At 38.0% G+C, this 19,801-nt stretch overlaps 1 protein-coding gene across 16 annotated transcripts in view; it reads left to right on the top strand.

Moving 5' to 3' along the window:
- The window catches only part of LOC139456225 (RIMS-binding protein 2-like), a 316,067-nt gene that overhangs the window by 30,707 nt on the left and 265,559 nt on the right, over positions 1-19,801 (top strand). Inside the window, exon 2 of one of the 16 annotated variants that reach the window (XM_071237831.1) lies at positions 1,788-2,160. The exons of the other annotated variants lie outside the window; for them this stretch is intronic. Within the exon in view, the coding sequence (XP_071093932.1) occupies positions 2,083-2,160 (78 nt within the window). The 5' untranslated portion in view covers positions 1,788-2,082. The remainder of the gene's footprint in view (positions 1-1,787; positions 2,161-19,801) is intronic. 16 annotated transcript variants of the gene reach the window in all.

Genomic DNA, 19,801 nt, shown 5'->3' with positions numbered 1-19,801 from the left:
TTAGTGGATTTACCTACCGTGGAGTTAACATACGACTCCATGCTTCGAGAGGTGCAGTATTCGGGATACTAGGAGTGCATACTTGAATACTTGTTGTGAGAGTGCGTGTGTGCACCTGGACACATCGTTAACAACCGGCATACCTGTGAATCTTGTGTTTTATTCATTGGATCTTATCAACTGAAGAAGTTTTTCAAGTCATGTGCTCTGCATTAAGGAATTTAGGTGAATAAGATCAGCTGCTTGTCTTTAAAGTTGACACAAGTTGTTAACACGAGGCGGGTCAGTTTTATGGTGTAATCTTTCCTGTGACTTAATGTTTCTGTGTAGGTCAACTGAAATTGATTTGTTGGTCTGAATGTGCATCATAGTCAATCAATTGCTGTAATGTTTGTAAGGTTTACGGTGGAAACTTTGGGATCAGTTATAGGATTATCTAATAGGTATATTTGTGGGCATTGATCATGTTTATGATAATTATCCTTGCTCATGTTCGGTTTATGTAGGTTAGACGATATTGATCATGACGTTACTATCTCTCATTTATCGAGTAAAGATCTGACAGCTGTTTTAAAATATACACCTGTGTTCTGGGATGGATATATAGTGACATGTATTGAGATGGAGTATAAAATGATCATTTAAAAATGTTAAAATAAGAAAATATAGGGAATGAAATTCAAAGGTATTTTTTCTATAAGCTGGATCAAAACTGACTGATTCATAAAGTATTTTCAAACTGACTGATGTATTCATTATTTTCAAAACTGACTGATGCATAAAGTATTTTCAAAACTGACTGATGCATTACTTATTTTGAAAACTGACTGATGCATTAATTATTTTCAAAACTGACTGATGTGTTTATTATATTCAAAACTGACTGATGCATTAATTATTTTCAAAACTGACTGATGTATTTATTATTTTCAAAACTGACTGATGCATAAAGTATTTTCAAAACTGACTGATGTATTAATTATTTTCAAAACTGACTGATGTATTAATTATTTTCAAAACTGACTGATGTATTTATTATTTTCAAAACTGACTGATGCATAAAGTATTTTCAAAACTGACTGATGCATTAATTATTTTCAAAACTGACTGATGCATTAATTATTTTCAAAACTGACTGATGCATTAATTATTTTCAAAACTGACTGATGTATTTATTATTTTCAAAACTGACTGATGTATTTATTATTTTCTATAACAGATCATAGATATGGTATAAATGCACAGATTATTACAAATCATTGTCATTTCCTCTGAGTAGGAATTGTATACTCACTGGCAAAAAAAACGCGAATACCATACATGTTGGTTAATATATGAAGAATTGTTCATGTTCAAGAGATATTAGATTGGTTCGATGCACAAACGAAAATACTGTTACATTGTGTGTATCAACGCTCATGAAGCATCACATGTGACTTCATAGATCTATGACTCGAGATGCACCATTTATCTCATGCAGGATTAGCGTGTAAAGTTTGAAAATCAACAGCATCATATCGTGATAAGAATAAAGACACTTTGTGGTATCACTTGACAGATTGTTGGTTTTGTCATTAAGTGGTACACTTTGGAAACATCTCTTCTCAACGTACATACTTCTTTATATGTTTTTATGGTTTGCGTTTCTTTTGGCATTGAGCATATTTATTACATTTTTAAACTTTCTAAAAGATTAGTTTTTGAAATTTTAAACTTTCAAAAATTAGTATATGTGTGAATGAACACCATCGTCAATTTCATCCAAGGCTTCTTAATTATCTTATTAGCTCTGGACGCTGACCTGCCAATTGACCTAGTCTACATCTCAAACACTTGGAATCTGTGTGTTTAAATGCCTCCCTGTTGAACTGATTGTTGACAGTGAAACCCGTGGCTCTCGAGAGATGTACATTGCGTTATAAGAAAACACAGGCCATAATTGCCAGATTTGGAAATGAAATAAGCGTAAATATTCGAAAATCTGGCCAGGATGGTTAGATGAGAGCACATGTTATACCTATGGACCCAGGAGGTTCGAGTGTTGACAGCTGATCTTGGGTTGTACATTGCGATATTGACAATATGGAGTTACTCCTTGAGCGAAACCATCCTCCGGCTGTGGTTCAGGAAGAGAGGCGACCTCATCAAATCACTGTCAGGGTAAGATATTAATTAGTAATTTTTTATTAATTGTTACTCATTTTTTATTATTTTAATCAATGGCAGGTTAATCCTGCTCATTGGCAGGTATATGACGCTATGAAATGCTTCCTGTTTGAAGAAGTGTATGTCAACATGTTTGTTTCAGAGGATGTAAATTGATTACTGAAAAATTTACCTTGCGTTTTTATGCAATTTGCTCACCATTTTTTTAATTAATAACTCCATAAACACAGAAAACATTGAAGTCAATTCTTATAAGTACATGCGTCAACAATAACTTCACATTCTGCCTATTTTATTATTCACACGGAAAAGGGTAGACAATGATACAATAATTCAACATGTCCCAACCATTCTGTTAACATCCAATCAGTGGGCGGCGGGGTAGCCTAGTGGTTAAAGCGTTCGCTCGTCATGCTTGAGACCCAGGTTCAATAACCCACATGGGTACAATGTGTGAAGCCCATTTCTGGTGTGTCACGCTCTGACATTGCTGGAATATTGCTAAAAGTGGCGTAAAACCTCACTTGGATCGTTACTCATAAAATCAATCACTGGATTGTCTGGTCCAGACTCGATTATATACAGACTGCCATCATATAGCTGGAATATTGCTGAGTGCGGCGTTAAACAACAAACAAACAAACAAGATTATCAATTAGTTAACTGTTCTCATTACATAAGTCTATAGGGGTATCCATTGTGATTGTTAGATTTCCAAGGACAAAACCTTTATTCCAACAAGCAAACGTCATCACATTTTGTGTTCACAAATAGTAAAAGGGTTGTGTGATAGCTTTGTAGTTGTGGTTGCTTGTCAAGCAAAAGGTCCGAGTTTGTTTCCTAAAAAAAAGATTTTGAGAGCACCTTGGAGTCCTAGGTCCGACAGACAGACAGACAGACGCTGGCATAAAACTCACTCACAGTGGTAAATCTTTTTGGTGGATTTTTGTACAAACAAAACACAATTTAGGTACAAACATTACAGAATATAACATGTTTTTTAACCAAGCAGTTTTAACATAATTACATGTTGTCAAAGTTCGAGTAATTGTGTTGGAACAGCATTGCCATGAAACAAGTGTGTGAGTGAGTGAGTATGTTTTTTACGCCGCTTTTAGCAATATTCCAGCAATATCACGGCGGGGGTCACCAGAAATGGGCTTCACACATTGTACCCATGTCGGGAATCGGCGTGACGAGCGAACGCTTTAACTACTAGGCTACCCGACCGCCCTCATGAAGCAAGTGATATTGATAATAGGGTCTTGTTAATGATAGTAGTTTATTAAACTTCAAAATATTTCGAAAAATGTAAAATTTAGGCTTGATATAACTCAAATATTCATTTTCATTATGGTTTAAGGTACAAACTCTACATATTCTAAATTCACAGGGAATATAAAGATGATGCCTGCATCCAAGTTCTAATTGTACAGCCAAAAGCTAGTCAATGCGGTCCTTAATTTATTTACAGTACATAACCAGTACTACCCTCCTATCATTATCGTTATAGGGGTCACGAGTGGCCCCGTCGTATAAGGCGTCACAATTCGCTGTGCAGAGTTGCGTCCCTTGGGCACGCCAGTAACCTATGATTATGGGTTCGAATCCTGGTTCGCCCCGATTATGTTTTTAGGTTTGTCAGCACCATACCCGTGCTTGTGTGTTTCACCGAAATGGTAAACGTCTGAGATTTACATCACTTCGAGCTTTCCTCCCACATTAAGCTGACACGCCGTGATATAACTGTAATACTGTTAAAAGCGGCGTTAAACCCAACTCACTCATTATCGTTATGTGTCAGATATTAATAATTCCATAAGCATAAATTCACTTGTTTTCATGATGTGATGTGAAGCAGTTATTAAATATGAATAACTATGACATGATGATGGATATATCATTCATTTGATGTGACACAGTTTTTATGAAATACTGATGTCAGTTAATGGCCTAATGTTCGTAAAGAGCATAAAACATTTGACGGTGTCTTCATGTATCGTGGTTAAACATGACATTGTGTAAAATGATTTGCTTCAAGGAGCTGGGTTATGTCATGTATCTGCTTGCCCGTTATTCACCGGTGTACATACCGATACGTATAGGTGACGTATTGATTGATGGTTGAGAGACTGTGTCCATGATTGACAGGAGCTTTATGCAGGAAGTGTAGGACAGTTGTGTGTGTTTGTGATAAAGAAGATGATTAAACATGCACAAATAATATGTTTCAATAATATGCTTTAGTGTTAATGTTTTAAAACAAATTGTAAAAAAGAAAATATCTGTTACTTAATTTTACTTTTGCAAAATGTAAATCACGCTGATGTGAAGAACTGTTAAAATCAGTTTCGCTCACTCACTCATTCACTCACTTACTCTCTCACTTACATAAACATCCACCCCCACCCATCGAAACTGCCGACAAAACCCACTCACTCACTCACTCACTCACTCACTCACTTCCTCTCTCACTTCCTCTCTCACTTACTCTCTCACTTACATAAACACTCACACCCACCCATTGAAACAGCTCACAAAACCCACCCACCCACTCACTCACTCACTAACTCACTCACTTTCTCACTTACATAAACACCCACCCCCACCCATCAAAACTGCCCACCCACCCACCCACTCACTCACTCACTCACTCACTCACTCACTCACTCACTCACTCACTCACTCACTCACTCACTCACTCACTCACTCACTCACTCACTCACTCACTCACTCACTCACTCACCCACCCACCCACCCACCCAACCACCTGAAACCCACTGAACCACCTAAAACCCACTCAAGCACATACCAACCCACCAACCCACCAAAATTCACTCACTCATATTGGATGTGTACCCCATCTCAGTCTGATAGTAATGAATACTCAGTATACCACATAGGTATAGCTGGGTTGAACAAATATATCAGTACGAGCAATTAACATTATCTACTACACATGCAAAAATAGATATTTTCATCACGTTGCGTCGTCCATGTCACGGGTACAAAAGTATTGATGGATGTGTCAGTGTTGGAGTGCATTTTAGTGAATTATGATCATGATAAATTGGTTTGTTAACTCATTGTGACTTGCTGGCTTTGTCTGATTCTAACAACAGTCACCTTGGGAGCATTGAGATACACAGAGCCTCTCAAGTGAGGCCGACGTAATTGTATGTAATAACAACAGGAAATTGAAATGTGTTGTGGTAAATGTCAAAGAATCAATTACGAGGAGATGTGTATTTCTCTGAAGGTGAAATTGATTCAATTTCAGTTCTGTGTCAATCGTGACATACAGCTGTGTCTTTATGTGAGACATGGGGTAGCCCTGTAGTCAAGGTGTTCACCTTTCAAGCCTATGTTAGAATCAGTTGGGTAGCTCATTGGTTAAGTATTCACCTTTCAAGCCTGGGTTAGAATCAGTTGGGTAGCTCAGTGGTTAAGTGTTCACCTTTCAATCCTATGTTTGAATCAGTTGGGTAGCTCAGTGGTTAAGTGTTCACCTTTCAAGCCTATGTTTAAATCAGTTGGGTAGCTCAGTGGTTAAGTGTTCACCTTTCATGCCTATGTTTGAATCAGTTAGGTAGCTCAGTGGTTAAGTGTTCACCTTTCAAGCCTGGGTTAGAATCAGTTGGGTAGCTCAGTGGTTAAGTATTCACCTTTCAAGCCTGGGTTAGAATCAGTTGGGTAGCTCAGTGGTTAAGTGTTCACCTTTCAAGCCTGGGTTAGAATCAGTTGGACAGCTCAGTGGTTAAGTGTTCACCTTTCAAGCCTATGTTTGAATCAGATGGGTAGCTCAGTGGTTACGTGTTCACCTTTCATGCCTATGTTTGAATCAGTTGGGTAGCTCAGTGTTTAGGTGTTTACCTTTCAGGCCTGGGTTAGAATCAGTTGGGTAGCTCAGTGGTTAAGTGTTCACCTTTCAAGCCTATGTTTGAATCAGTTGGGTAGCTCAGTGGGTAAGGTGTTCACCTTTCAAGCCTATGTTTGAATCAGTTGGGTAGCTCAGTGGTTAAGTGTTCACCTTTCATGCCTATGTTTGAATCAGTTGGGTAGCTCAGTGGTTAAGGTGTTTACCTTTCAAGCCTATGTTTGAATCAGTTGGGTAGCTCAGTGGGTAAGGTGTTCACCTTTCAAGCCTGGGTTAGAATCAGTTGGGTAGCTCAGTGATTAAAGTGTTCACCTTTCAAGACTACGTTTGAATTGGATGGTCATAATATATGAAGCTGGCTGATTTAGTGTCATTGTACCCCAGTGGTGTTGATGGTTGTTCATGATACCTTACCCGTAAATATCCGGGTTCAAACTGATCTTCAGCAACTCATGCTTGCCGTAAAGGAGACTAACGGGCTCGCTGACTTGGTTGACTCATGTCATCATATTCCAATTGCGTAGATCGATTCTCATGATGTAAGTCACTGGATTGTCCAGTCCAGACTCGATCATTTACAGACTGCCATCATATAGCTGGAATATTGCTGTGTGGCGATAAACAACAAACAAAAGAAATCGTGGTATTCAACATCTTGTTTGCTTATCCAAGACTTGACCATTGACAGGTCGAATGTTATGATTGTCGTCTACATTCACTTGATTGCCCTGTTTTGACTTATGGGGTGACCTGAAAAACATGACCTGCTGGCGGAAAAACTACAAGAAGAAAAGATAAATCAAACAACAACTAAAAAGAACCAAACATTGTTCAAGTAATAGAAATTAAAATTTAAATATTAATCATTTTAGGAATATAATTTATTGGCCTGTATCATTCATAAAAATAAAATTTGCCACTGAAAAGAAAAGGCTTACATAAATACATGTACATATCTATCCAAATAACAATAAAATTAAAACTCTACATCATAATAATCATAATAAAAATCAGCTGATCAAACTTCAGCATTTTAGGAATATAATTTGTAGGTTTGTATCATTCATAAAAATAAAACTTGCCACTGAAAAGAAAAGACTTATATAAATGCATGTACCTATCTATGAAAATAATGATAAAATTAAAACTCTACATCATAATAAACATGATAAATATCAGCTGATCATGCATCATGTTACACGTATATATCACCATTCGTGACCTACTTGTGCCCTCTGGATACCCACACCGAACAGCACAGCACAGCACAGCACAGCACAGCACAGCACAGCACAGCACCGAGCATGATTCAGGAATATGTTTCAGGCCACATATTTTTAATGTTTTGTTTCACAGATTTATTCCAGCTTTTCCACTTAAGATCGGTCGAAATAAAAATAAAAATAAATAGATGTCAGTCATTTATTTCTTTATATGAAAGTCATTCTGCCATGGAGTTAAAACTGCAGCTGGCTTCTTGAATCACTGATGGTGATGTAGACATGGAATTTATATATATATATTCTTTTCTTTACCAGGGCCCTGTTCCACAAAGCGATCATAGCCCTACGACAGTCATAAGTCTATGTTAAAGTATGGGAGTTACGATCGTCTATGATCGCTTTGTGGAACGGGGCCCAGCTGCTTTTCAGTAGGGGTGGCAGGCCCATGAACCGAAAAATATAAATTGTGAGGCCTTATATTTTGTGAAGTTGCCAACAAAATTAAAAGGATCACTTCCTCAGTGTGAGAATTATTAATCGGGCAGTTATGTGTTCATTCAAGCTTAAGCCATCTGAATGTGTAGTGACCGGTTGTTGTATGAGGTCATTCATAGACAGACATGCTAGTTTTGTATGCATGAGTAGCTAGGTCAGGCTATCCATCATTCATGGAGCTCAAGGCAGAGTTCAATGATTGACACTATAATGATTGATTTTCCATGATTGGAAGTCTTGTGAATGTCCTTCCTTTGTTGATGTAGGGTATTCGGGTGTCAATGTTTTTGTTTTTATGAATGTTGATATATTCTGGTATGTATTGTAGTTATATTCTGGTATGTATTGTAGTTATATTCTGGTATATTGTAGTTATATTCTGGTATGTATTGTAGATATATTCTGGTATGTATTGTAGTTATATTCTGGTATGTATTGTAGATATATTCTGGTATGTATTGTAGTTATATTCTGGTATATAGGAGTTATATTCTGGTATGTATTGTAGTTATATTCTGGTATGTATTGTAGTTATATTCTGGTATATTGTAGTTATATTCTGGTATGTATTGTAGTTATATTCTGGTATGTATTGTAGTTATATTCTGGTATGTATTGTAGTTATATTCTGGTATATTGTAATTATATTCTGGTATATTGTAGTTATATTCTGGTATATTGTAGTTATATTCTGGTATGTATTGTAGTTATATTCTGGTATGTATTGTAGTTATATTCTGGTATGTATTGTAGTTATATTCTGGTATATTGTAATTATATTCTGGTATATTGTAGTTATATTCTGGTATGTATTGTAGTTATATTCTGGTATGTATTGTAGTTATATTCTGGTATGTATTGTAGTTATATTCTGGTATATTGTAGTTATATTCTGGTATATTGTAGTTATATTCTGATTTGTATTGTAGTTATATTGTATCATCTGTTGAAGAAGAGATTAACGAAGGAGGGCACGTCATGAATCTTGATGTCAGGTCCAGACTCAATTATTTACGGACTGTCGTCATATAGCTGAATTATTGCTGAGTATTGTATTAAACAACAAACAAACTACAAGTTCAACAACTAACACATCACAAAAACACAGGATAAAATGTATCTCGTGTTTGGTAACATTTGCAGACAACCCCTTTTCATGTTTGAAGTGCGTATGTAAGCAAGGATTATATCCTACCTAAATATTATCCTGGGGGAATTTTTACTCTAGAGTACAGTATAGGATAGGATTAAACACACTGGTATGGGTTCAAATTCACAAGGGAGAATCATCCTGACACTAGAGAATTTCATCCCCGGGATAAAAAATAGGGTAGGATAATATTCACTCCTACACATACAGTATACCAGGGATATATTTTTTTGCCAATCCGACATTTCCATTTTGGTCACGCCCCCCTAAACTCAAGTGTCGCTTTCATATATAGTGTGCCCTCGCTATTTCGCCCTTCATTATAGTGCTACCTCGGTTATAGCTCATGGTAACACATGGCTCCCAAAATTTACTTACATTTTTCATAAACTCAAGTTTTACACTGACACAGTGTTTTTCATCACCACAAGCACGTGACACCGGAAATACAGTCAACAAATCCGAAGTGAAGTACGCAATATAATCCTGTTATACTATCTACCACTATCTGGTTATAAAAACATGTTCATTTTATATCTGGACTTATATTTGTAATTTGTTTTATTAATTTTAAAATCTCATTCAATATTGTTTAAATTAATTTGGGTGAAATCGCGTGTGAAGTGATCGGTAGATCACACAACTCACAGTTATTTACAGCAACCACGGTCAGATTACCGCTATTGACACCTTGAAACAAACTGCAGTTGCCAGGGAATGGATATATCATAAATGCCATACTTACACTCGTTAAAAGGCATATTTGTGGCAACATGACTATTATATGTCAACATTATGTTTTCAAAATCGAAATACATTTTCTGTCCCTCCATCCATCCATCCATCTCTCCATCCATCCATCTCTTCCTCCATCCTCCTATCCATTGTTCCATCCATCCATCCATCCATCCATCCATCCCTCCCTCCCTCCATCCCACCCTTCCTTCCCTCCCTCCCTCCATCCCTCCCTCCCTCCTCCCTCTATCCTTCCATCCATCCATACCTCCCTCTATCCTTCCATCCATCCATACCTCCATACCTCCATCAGTTTGATCTGACTACTCGGAAGTGTGTGAAGAGATGAGTCTAAAGCGTATACTGTTCAGCCACATAATTAGACTTGATCATGGCTTTAAAATAAAAAAAAGAAGAGTTTTTTTAACAAATGACATCAATATCATACTGTCCTCTTAACACAACAAAAAACACTTCATTAAGCCATATTTCACAATAACAGGATTCAAATGTGTTCCTGGTTTTAAAATAACAAATCCCTCCATCCCACCCTTCCTTCCCTCCCTCCCTCCTCCCTCTATCCTTCCATCCATCCATACCTCCCTCTCTCCATCCATCCATCATCCCTTCCTACATTCCTCCATCCACCCATCCCTCCCTCCCTCCATCCATCCCTCCCTCCTTCCCTCCCTCCCTCCCTCCCTCCATCCATCCCTCCATCCATCCTTCCATCCATCCATACCTCCATCCATCCTTCCATCCATCCATACCTCCATCCTTCCATCCATCCCTCCCTACATTTCTCCATCCATCCATCCATCCATCCCTCCCTCCATCCATCCATCCATCCCTCCATCCCTCTATCCATCCATCAGTTTGATCTGACTACTCGGAAGTGTGTGAAGAGATGAGTCTAAAGCGTATACTGTTCAGCCACATAATTAGACTTGATCATGGCTTTAAAATAAAAAAAAGAAGAGTTTTTTTAACAAATGACATCAATATCATACTGTCCTCTTAACACAACAAAAAACACTTCATTAAGCCATATTTCACAATAACAGGATTCAAATGTGTTCCTGGTTTTAAAATAACAACATGAATTTTTTCGAAGTACCCTGATACAGCCCACATTACAAAACCAATAAACGGCCGCTATCTCTAGATGTATATAATGTGGTGGTAAGTTTTCAGTTCAGCCTTAATATCAAGATTCATTACACACTACCAGTATCCTTGCCACCTGTTCTTCTCTACGCTACAGCTGATTAGGAGTTGGAAGCTTCATGTGGGTTTAAATAGGTATTCGTCATGATGCCAGGTGCTATGAAAAATCAGTAAACAGGTCATGTGGTATGTGAACAGGAGAATAGCCATAACTGTCAGAAAGAATGTGGCATTCATGGGACCATTGATATTTTTATACCCCCGACAAAATGTCCGGGGTATATAGTTATACCAAGATTCCGTCCGTCCGTCCGAAAACTTTGTCCACACGATTTCTCTTAAACTATTCAGTGGATTCATCTGAAACTTAGTACATATAATCTGTGTCAAATGGAGGGGTGCAGTCAAAAGAAAATTTTTTTTTTTATTAATTTTCCACTTTTTTTATGAATTTTTCAAACCCTAACGTCTGTCTGAAAACTTTGTCCGAGCGATTTCTCTTAAACTATTCAGTGGATTCATCTCAAACTTAGTACATATAATCTGTGTCATATGAATGGGTGCAGTCAAAAGACAAAATTTGTTTTTATTAATTTTCCATTTTATTATGAGTGAGTGAGTGAGTGAGTTTGGTTTTACGCCGCTTTTAGCAATATTCCAGCAATTTCACGGCGGGGGCCACCAGAAATGGGCTTCACACATTGTACCCATGTCGGGATTCGAACCCGGGTGTTCGGCGTGATGAGCGAACATCATTTTTTTATGAATTTTTCAAACCCTAACATCCGTCTGAAAACTTTGTCCTCGCGATTTCTCTTAAACTATTCAGTGGATTCATCTCAAACTTAGTACATATAATCTGTGTCAAATGGAGGGGTGCAGTCAAAGGAAAAAAATTGTTTTTATTAATTTTCCATTTTTTTATGAATTTTTCAAACCCTAAAGGCTAACCCTAATCTAGCTATTTAATATGTAACTACTGACACTCTAGGCGGGTCGGGGGTATTAGTGAGCCGTGTTCACTTTTGCACTTGTTTTATGTGTTTCTGATCTCCATCCAACCTCAATCAGCTAGAGAGCGGATGGGTGAAATAAAATTTTAAAAATATAGAAAAAAAGGGAAAAAAAATTTTTCTCAAATAATGTTACCTACTATATGACATTTTAAAGTTTAAAACACTTTGTAGCAGTCTTACTTAATTTATGATGCAGGTCGAGTTGCTTTGCTTCGGAAACAAAAGTTTAGTAAATATAGCTGAAAAAGCATCAAGCTGACCTGGTTTTTTTATGAGTGTGCAATGGTAGTGGTATTTTTTTTATCACATCAGGCATAATTTTCCACAAATACAATTTTTGTTTTTTTTGTTTATGTCACATTGGAATGGAAATTCATTGTGGGCGGGAGATGGGAAACTTAGAAAAAAATATATGACAAGTTTAATCAAGTTTGCCATATTTCCTTAAGTGCAAGAATGAATTGCTAAACTGTCGATCAATTACTCTTGAAAAGGTTGTATTTGTGATTTCTGTACAGACAAAAAGGGATTTGCCAGGTTAATGTTGTCAAGTTACTGTGAATGGAGTTCCTACACGCTGATATCACAGGGGCAGCAAGTGTGTATGTTTCTCTGTAAGACTTCCTGAAATGAACATCAGAGGAGTGTCGTATATTTCAGGTATGTCAAAACATCCTTTGTCTGATTTGTAATGTTAAACTGAGTGACATCTTGGCCTGGGTGTCCAAAATAGTACATTAATGGCCCTCGCCGTCACACTTTGCCGCTCAATGACCGTGTCTATTGAAAAGAGATGGATAGCTTGTCATGCCTTGTGATCTATGTCAGTTATCGTCAGGTTGTTGCGTGTAGGAAACTTGCCTTTCTTATATGTTGACAACCTAAAATATTCCTTTGACAATAAAAAACAATTCTCCAATTTTTTAATTTGAAATTTGTTTCACAGCTCATATAAATATATAAAAAATTAAGAATATCTTTTTTTACTGTATAATACATCGCCTACTAGTACTTCTATTGAATGATTGAAAGTGTCCCACCACCACCCCTGGCTACAAGGGATGTAGGGGATTCATGTATATTGTGGCTATTTATCTGCAAATAAAAAATAAAAAATAAAAATTTATCTGCAAATAAAAAATAAACCCCTGGCCACAAGGGATGTAGGGGCTTCACGTATATTGTGGCTATTTATCTGCAAATAAAAAATAAAAAATAAAAATATATCTGCAAATAAAAAATAAACCCCTGGCCGAAAGGGATGTAGGGGCTTCACGTATATTGTGGCTATTTATCTGCAAATAAAAAATAAAAAATAAAAATATATCTGCAAATAAAAAATAAAAAATTATCTGCTAATAAAAAATGAATAATTATCTGCAAATAAAAAATTAAAAAATTATCTGCCAATAAAAAATAAAAAATAAAAATTTACCTGCAAATAAAAAAATGAAAAATGAAAAAATAAAAAAATATGTAATAACCCTGCTTTATAGAGCAGAAGGAGAGATGAAGTGAAAAGATGTGTATGACCATAATTTGACTTGAATATTTTTCTTGGCATAGGATTGAGTTGTTTAATTTAGTTATCTGTTTTGTGTGTTATTATTGAGGGTTATCTGATTGGTAAATCTCACAATGGTGTTTAATGTCAGTGAGGATGCCATCTTAAACAGGAACGTTGTCAATAGGTGTCACCGAAGCGTAATCCGAGCACGTAAATTTTATATAGGGTGGGGGCTCGGGTGGGCCTGTCGTCCGAGGCACAGCAATTCACTGTGCAGAGTTGCATCCCTTAGCAAAGCAGGAATCTATGACTGGGTTTGAATCCTGGTTTGCCTTAATTTCCTCAGCACCATACCCCTGCTCGTGGGTTTCACCAAAGTGGTAAACATCTGAGACCTGCATCAATTTTCTCACACATGAAACTGACACGCCGTCATTAGTCTGTCACACAGACCCTGAAACAAATATATCCAATACAGCCCATGCAAGTCTTTAACATTTAGCAAGTCTAGGTTACTGCTGCGTATCAGAAAGTTTCTGGGCTCCTTTTCATTATATTTTTTAACTATAATTCAACAACTATGAATATACAATGCCATTTAGAAAATGGTCAAATGTAACACAAAGTAAACAGAGTACATGATCGAGACTACCAGTTGTTGGATTTTCATTTTTGTGAAAGCCTCGGTGGCTTAGTGGGAAAGATTGCTGACTTTGCGTGTTGGCGATTAGGTGCCTCACTCTGGCAATGTGGGTTCGAATCGCGGACGGGACTCAACCCGAAAAAGTACGAGAATCTGTACTTTACTAAGAAAGTGTTATCCCATATATATTGAAGCCTCAGTTTCACTTCTTCCTGTCATGTGATCAGGTGTGAGCACACAATCTCCATGCATCAGATGTACATGTGCTGTGTGATCCTCCATGTTGCCTACCGATTGTCACAGTCTGTATGAAAGTATGTTGGAGAACCAATTTTTCGAAACCTTGTCACCTTGTCACCTCGTCACCTCGTCACTTCGTCACTGGAAGCATCATTTCAACGTTAACACTTCGTGATGCAAACGAAACTTTCAGTCTGAAACGTTTAAAGATATGACACTGACAATACATTTTGTTTGTGTGTTTATGTTCTTGCATCTACGATGTGTTATATAAGTTAACAACTGTTTTTTTTCTGTAAAATATGTTCATTTAAGAGACAAGATGTCTGTCTAATGCTGTGATCTACTGTTCAAAGCAGCATTAAACAAACTCACTATTGTATGGAGCGTGAAATTATAGAGGACATCAGACCTGAACACATGTGACCATTGTTAATGGCAGTTACCTAGTTGACATTTTAAAGAGTAATTGTATCATTGAATGCCACAAAAGCTCCCTGTTGTCATTGTCTGTTTTTTTCACATGAAAGGAATTGAAGGAAACAATTCAAATTAAATGACACTATCCTCAACATCAAGACTTGCTATTGTTGTTGTGGCAGCTGAAATTCATAGTTGAGTGAGCATAGTCATTGCACAGTTATTGCAAGTATTTACACAAGAGATAAGATACAAGGAGACATCATGTCCAAATGAGTCTATCTATAGTCTGTTCCAGATAAGACTCATTTTCATACACAGTGTTTGATATATATACTGCGTGTCGGTATTGTGGGGTCATGCAGATAATAAGATATAAAACGTCGCATTTTCAATATCCGAGACAACAATAGAAGTAACAGTTTTAGTCCACTAGTCCTTATAAGGATAACCTACAGCAAAACCCTTAAAACAGGCAAATATCTACTGTCGGGTAGCCTAGTGGTTAAAGTGTTCGCTCGTCACGCCGAAGACCCGGGTTCGATTCCCGACATGTGTACAATGTGTGAAGCCCATTTCTGGTGTCCCCCGCCGTGATATTGCTGGAATATTGCTAAAAGTGGCGTAAAACCAAACTCACTCACTCACTACTTGTCCTTATGATACCTTAACTATTGGGCAGTTTGGCCAGGACTATAGGACAAGTGCCAATTTCTAACGCTGCAAGAATCCAGTTAGGTTGGATTTGGAATAAACCATTTTATACCCACATTAATTGATAAGTCATGTTACATGTTGGTGGATGCATGTCATCGTGTCCCAATTGCATGGATTGATGCTCGTGATGTCAACCACTGGATTGTCTGGTCCAGACTCTGTTATATACAGACCGCCATCAGAAAGCTGGAATATTGCTGAGTGCGGCGTTAAACAACAAACACTCTCACACTGATGTGTATTTGACTGCTAACAGGATGAATAAAATGGAGGAGGCAATATTATCTTGAATGCAATGTTGTATTACCCTCAAATTCCAAAAAAAAGTAAGGACTTAATTTTTTTTCCTGAATTTTGCACAAAATAATGCCTGCCAAGGGCATTTAGTTTTGAATCCTAGGTAAGCCCTGTGCGAATGTGAGTTATGTGGCCCAGAGGTAAAGGGTTATGACACAAGGTCTAAATTAGGTCATGGAGATGCAGTTTCACTCCAGATGTGCTAAAAATAATTGAACATGTCGCTCAGAAAACAGTTGTAATAAGTGTTATTTTATTATTAATTTAGGGGCGTGGGTGGTCAAGATGTCACAAATTGCTGTTGAGAGTTGCCTCCCTTAGTTTGTCAGGAACATAAGATTGTGGATCATATCTTGGTTATGCTTTTAGGATTGTCAGCCCCATACCCCTGCTCATGGGTTATCACCAAAGGAGTAAAATTCATAGATCTGCATCAATTCAGGCTTTATTTCCAGCATCAAGCCTTTCAAATTCACGCTTGCCTGCTAGCCCGAGTCTGCTAAATTGTGCGGAGGACAAGTAAAAATCCAATGATGGTCGTCCTCATTGACATGTAGTATTTGAGGATTATAATTCTTAAATAATTTTCAATGCATCAACTTTGCTATAAATTTGAACTGAATAAAACAGACAGTTATAATTTCTGTCTCATTCAAAAGAACCAACTACAAACTAGTGAGTATGGTTTTACGTCACTTTTAGCAATATTCCAGCAACATTGCGGCAGGGGACACCAGAAATGGGCTGCACACATTGTACCCATGTGGACAATCGAACCTGGGTCTTCAACGTGACAAGCGAACACTTTGTCCACTAGGCTAACCCACAACCCCGAATCTGAAAATAAACAGTCTTAAAAAACAATAGGGGTTAAATCAGAAGTGGGCTTCACACATTGTACCCATGTGGGAAATCAAACCCAGATCTTTGGCGAGACGAGCAAACGCTTTGACCACTAGGCTACCCCACCGCCCCTCTCTGTGAAATAGGTTTTCACTGAGCGTGTAAGGTGACCTTGATAATCACTGGTTCACCTTGCATAATACTTGGCACTGGGAGGTAGGGTAGCCTGGTGGTTGAGGCATACGCATGCATCATGGAAGGTCCGGGTTCGATTCTCCGCATTGGTACAATGTGTGAAACAGCTATTTGAGTTGATTGTAGAGGGTGTAGGGAGGAAAGTGACCAGAGAGGGGAAATTTGATGGTTCAGTCCCCATGCAGGTCATTACAAAAAAATGTTGAAAGATGGTACTTAATGTTACCTTGCCTGGCGGTGGTTCGGTGGTTCAATCCCCATGGTGGTTCAATCCCCATGCAGGTCATTACAAAAAAGATTTCAAAGATGGAACTTGTTTTTACCATGCCTGGCAGTGGTTCTTTGGTTCAATCCCCATGCTGGTCATTACAAAAAAGTGTTGAAAGATGGTACTTGTTGTTACCCTGCCTATTTCCCACATAGGTACAATGTGTTGGTTTGTTGTTTAACGCCGCACTCAGCAATATTCCAGCTATATGACGGTGGTCTGTAAATAATCCAGTCTGGACCAGACAATCCAGTGATTGATATCACGAGCATCGATCCACGCAATTGGCATCGATGACATACATCAACCAAGTCAGCGAGCCTGACCACCCGATCCCGTTACTCGCCTCTTACGACAAGCATAGTCGCCTTTTAGGGCAAGCATGGGTTGCTGAAGACCTATTCCACCCCAGATCTTCAGGGGTCGGGGTAACAATGTGTGAAGCACATTTCTGATGTCCCCCCGCCGTGATGTTGCTGGGATATTGATTAAAGCGGCGTACAACATTACTCACTCACTCACTCACTCACTCACTCACTCACTCACTCACTCACTCACTCACTCACTCACTCACTCACTCACTCACTCACTCAATGAGCAAGGCAGCTTTAACACATGTCAATCTGAGGATGTTGATACCCTCTGATCAGGTGAATGAGCAGGATAAGTGTTTTTGTTGTGGAATCAACTTTTAGTTATTAACTGTTTGAAAGCTGTCACATTCTGATGGCAGATAATTAATGATAATTTTAAAAATGCTTTAGCTTTCAAAATTCTTTCTGTCAATTTAAAATTAGTTGTTGGTGAACTTTCAATGATGAGCATTACATTCAGTCGGGATAAATATCCCACGGTTCCACGTCATGGCAGAATCTTTACGTTTCCTATACGCATCCATTATTATCCCCCGCCCAACAAAATTGGCGGGGGATATAGAAACGGGCTCCATCTGTCTGTACGTACGTCCGTCACATTTCGTTTCCGGAGCATAACTCATAAACCGTTCAATATTTTTTCATCAAACTTTACAGGTCTGTCAAGTACATGCTGAACTGGTGCCTTTTGCTATTTAGAAATTTTAGAAATTTTTATTTTTTACGTTTCCATGGCAACAAGATGGACTTAGGTTCTGTGAGTGTAGGGTTCGTTTCTGGAGTGTAACTCTTAAACCGTTCAATATTTTTTCATGAAACTAGGCAGGTTTGTCAGGTACATGCTGAACTGGTGCCTTTTGCTATTTAGAAATTTTAGAAATTTTAATTTTTTACGTTGCCATGGCAACAAGATGGACTTAGGTTCCAAACTCCATGTTTACAATTTCCATGACAAGTTCCAACTCGGTTAAAAAAGGTTAGGGTTTGTTTAGATTTAATTAAGTCATAAATTCTGCAACAGGGGCGGGGGATATAGCCATGTTAGTGGCAAACTCTTGTTAAAATTCATTGCCTGTCCTGGTGGGCAATGAAGTCACAATGTAGACACAATTTATGGATTTACTGCTCTGTCAAGCAACGGTATGAGGATCTATAATGAAAAGATGCCTTTACAGTTAATACCGAAGTTGTTATCCGTAAGTTGTGTCAACCTTGTCATCCGTCAACTTCTAAGTAATGCCCATCAAACAATTTCTTCAGTGGAGTGGTCACATAGTTTGAATTTAATGTTTAAAGGTAGAATGAAAATACTTGTGCTTTCAAAAGTTGCAGCAAACTTAAAATGTAACAAGCCAAAAAGAAAAATTGAAATTGAAATTTCTTTATTGTTCAGCTTTTGTTTTGTCGTGTTCGCTGGAATGGTTTCAAATAAGACATGGAGCTGTTTCTTCATCAATGGCATCTTTGCTGATTGAAGTGTTGTAAAATCCCTTGCAGTCTTTATGTTTATTCATTCTTCTTTAAAGTGAGTAAGTGAGTTGGCTTTAATGCCGCTTTTAACAATATTCCAGTTATATCACAGCATGTCAGCTTAATGTGGGAAGAAAGCCCGAAGTGATGCAGGTCTCAACGTTTACTACTTCGGTGAAACCCACAAGCACGGGTATGGTGCTGACAAACCTAGAAACATCGGGGCGAACCGGGATTCGAACCCATAATCATAGGTTTCCGGCGTGTCCAAGGGACGCAACTCTGCACAGTGAATCGCGGCTCCTCAGACGACTGGGCCACCCGTGCCCCCTCTTCTTTAAAATGCGTGGAGACAACACTTCTTTTGTTGTTCTGACAATCATAACCTTAAACTTGAGTGATGTACGCATATGTACTTGGTTCATAGTTCTATAAGCTATTATCTTGATTTATGTAAAATGACACTTGAAAAATTATTGATCTAAGAATACTGGTGACAGATTTTTAGTAATTTTGGTTTAAATGAAAGACCTATAAAAAGGCTACATATATATTAGTAATCGCAAATGATCATATTTAATCTACACTTGGGGGGGAAAAAGCAAGTTGGATTTAATACCGCTTTTATCAGTATGTTTCAGATATCTCATATGTAGGGGAAGGTTGGGTAGCCTGTGGTTAAAGCTTTTTGTCATGCTGAAGACCCGGGTTCAATTCCTGACATGGGTTCAATGTGTGAAGTCCATTTCTGGTGTCCCCTGCTGTGATATTGCTGGAATACAGCTAGAAGCAGTGTAAAACCACACTCACTCACTCACTCACTCACTCACTCACTCACTCACTCACTCACTCACTCATGTGAGCTTTTAGCGGAGCTTGTGACACAGGTTTAGAGCATGAATTGCATCATACCCGGAAGTCGTGAATGGATGCTCATACTATCAATCACTGGTTTGTCTGGTACAGAATTGATTTACAGGTAACCATCATGTTGATGG

This window comes from Haliotis cracherodii, unplaced genomic scaffold, assembly GCF_022045235.1.
Source record: "Haliotis cracherodii isolate W230 unplaced genomic scaffold, xgHalCrac1.p SCAF_11, whole genome shotgun sequence".
NCBI classification, from domain to species: Eukaryota; Metazoa; Mollusca; class Gastropoda; order Lepetellida; family Haliotidae; genus Haliotis; species Haliotis cracherodii.
This window is presented reverse-complemented; position numbering and strand designations above follow the sequence as displayed.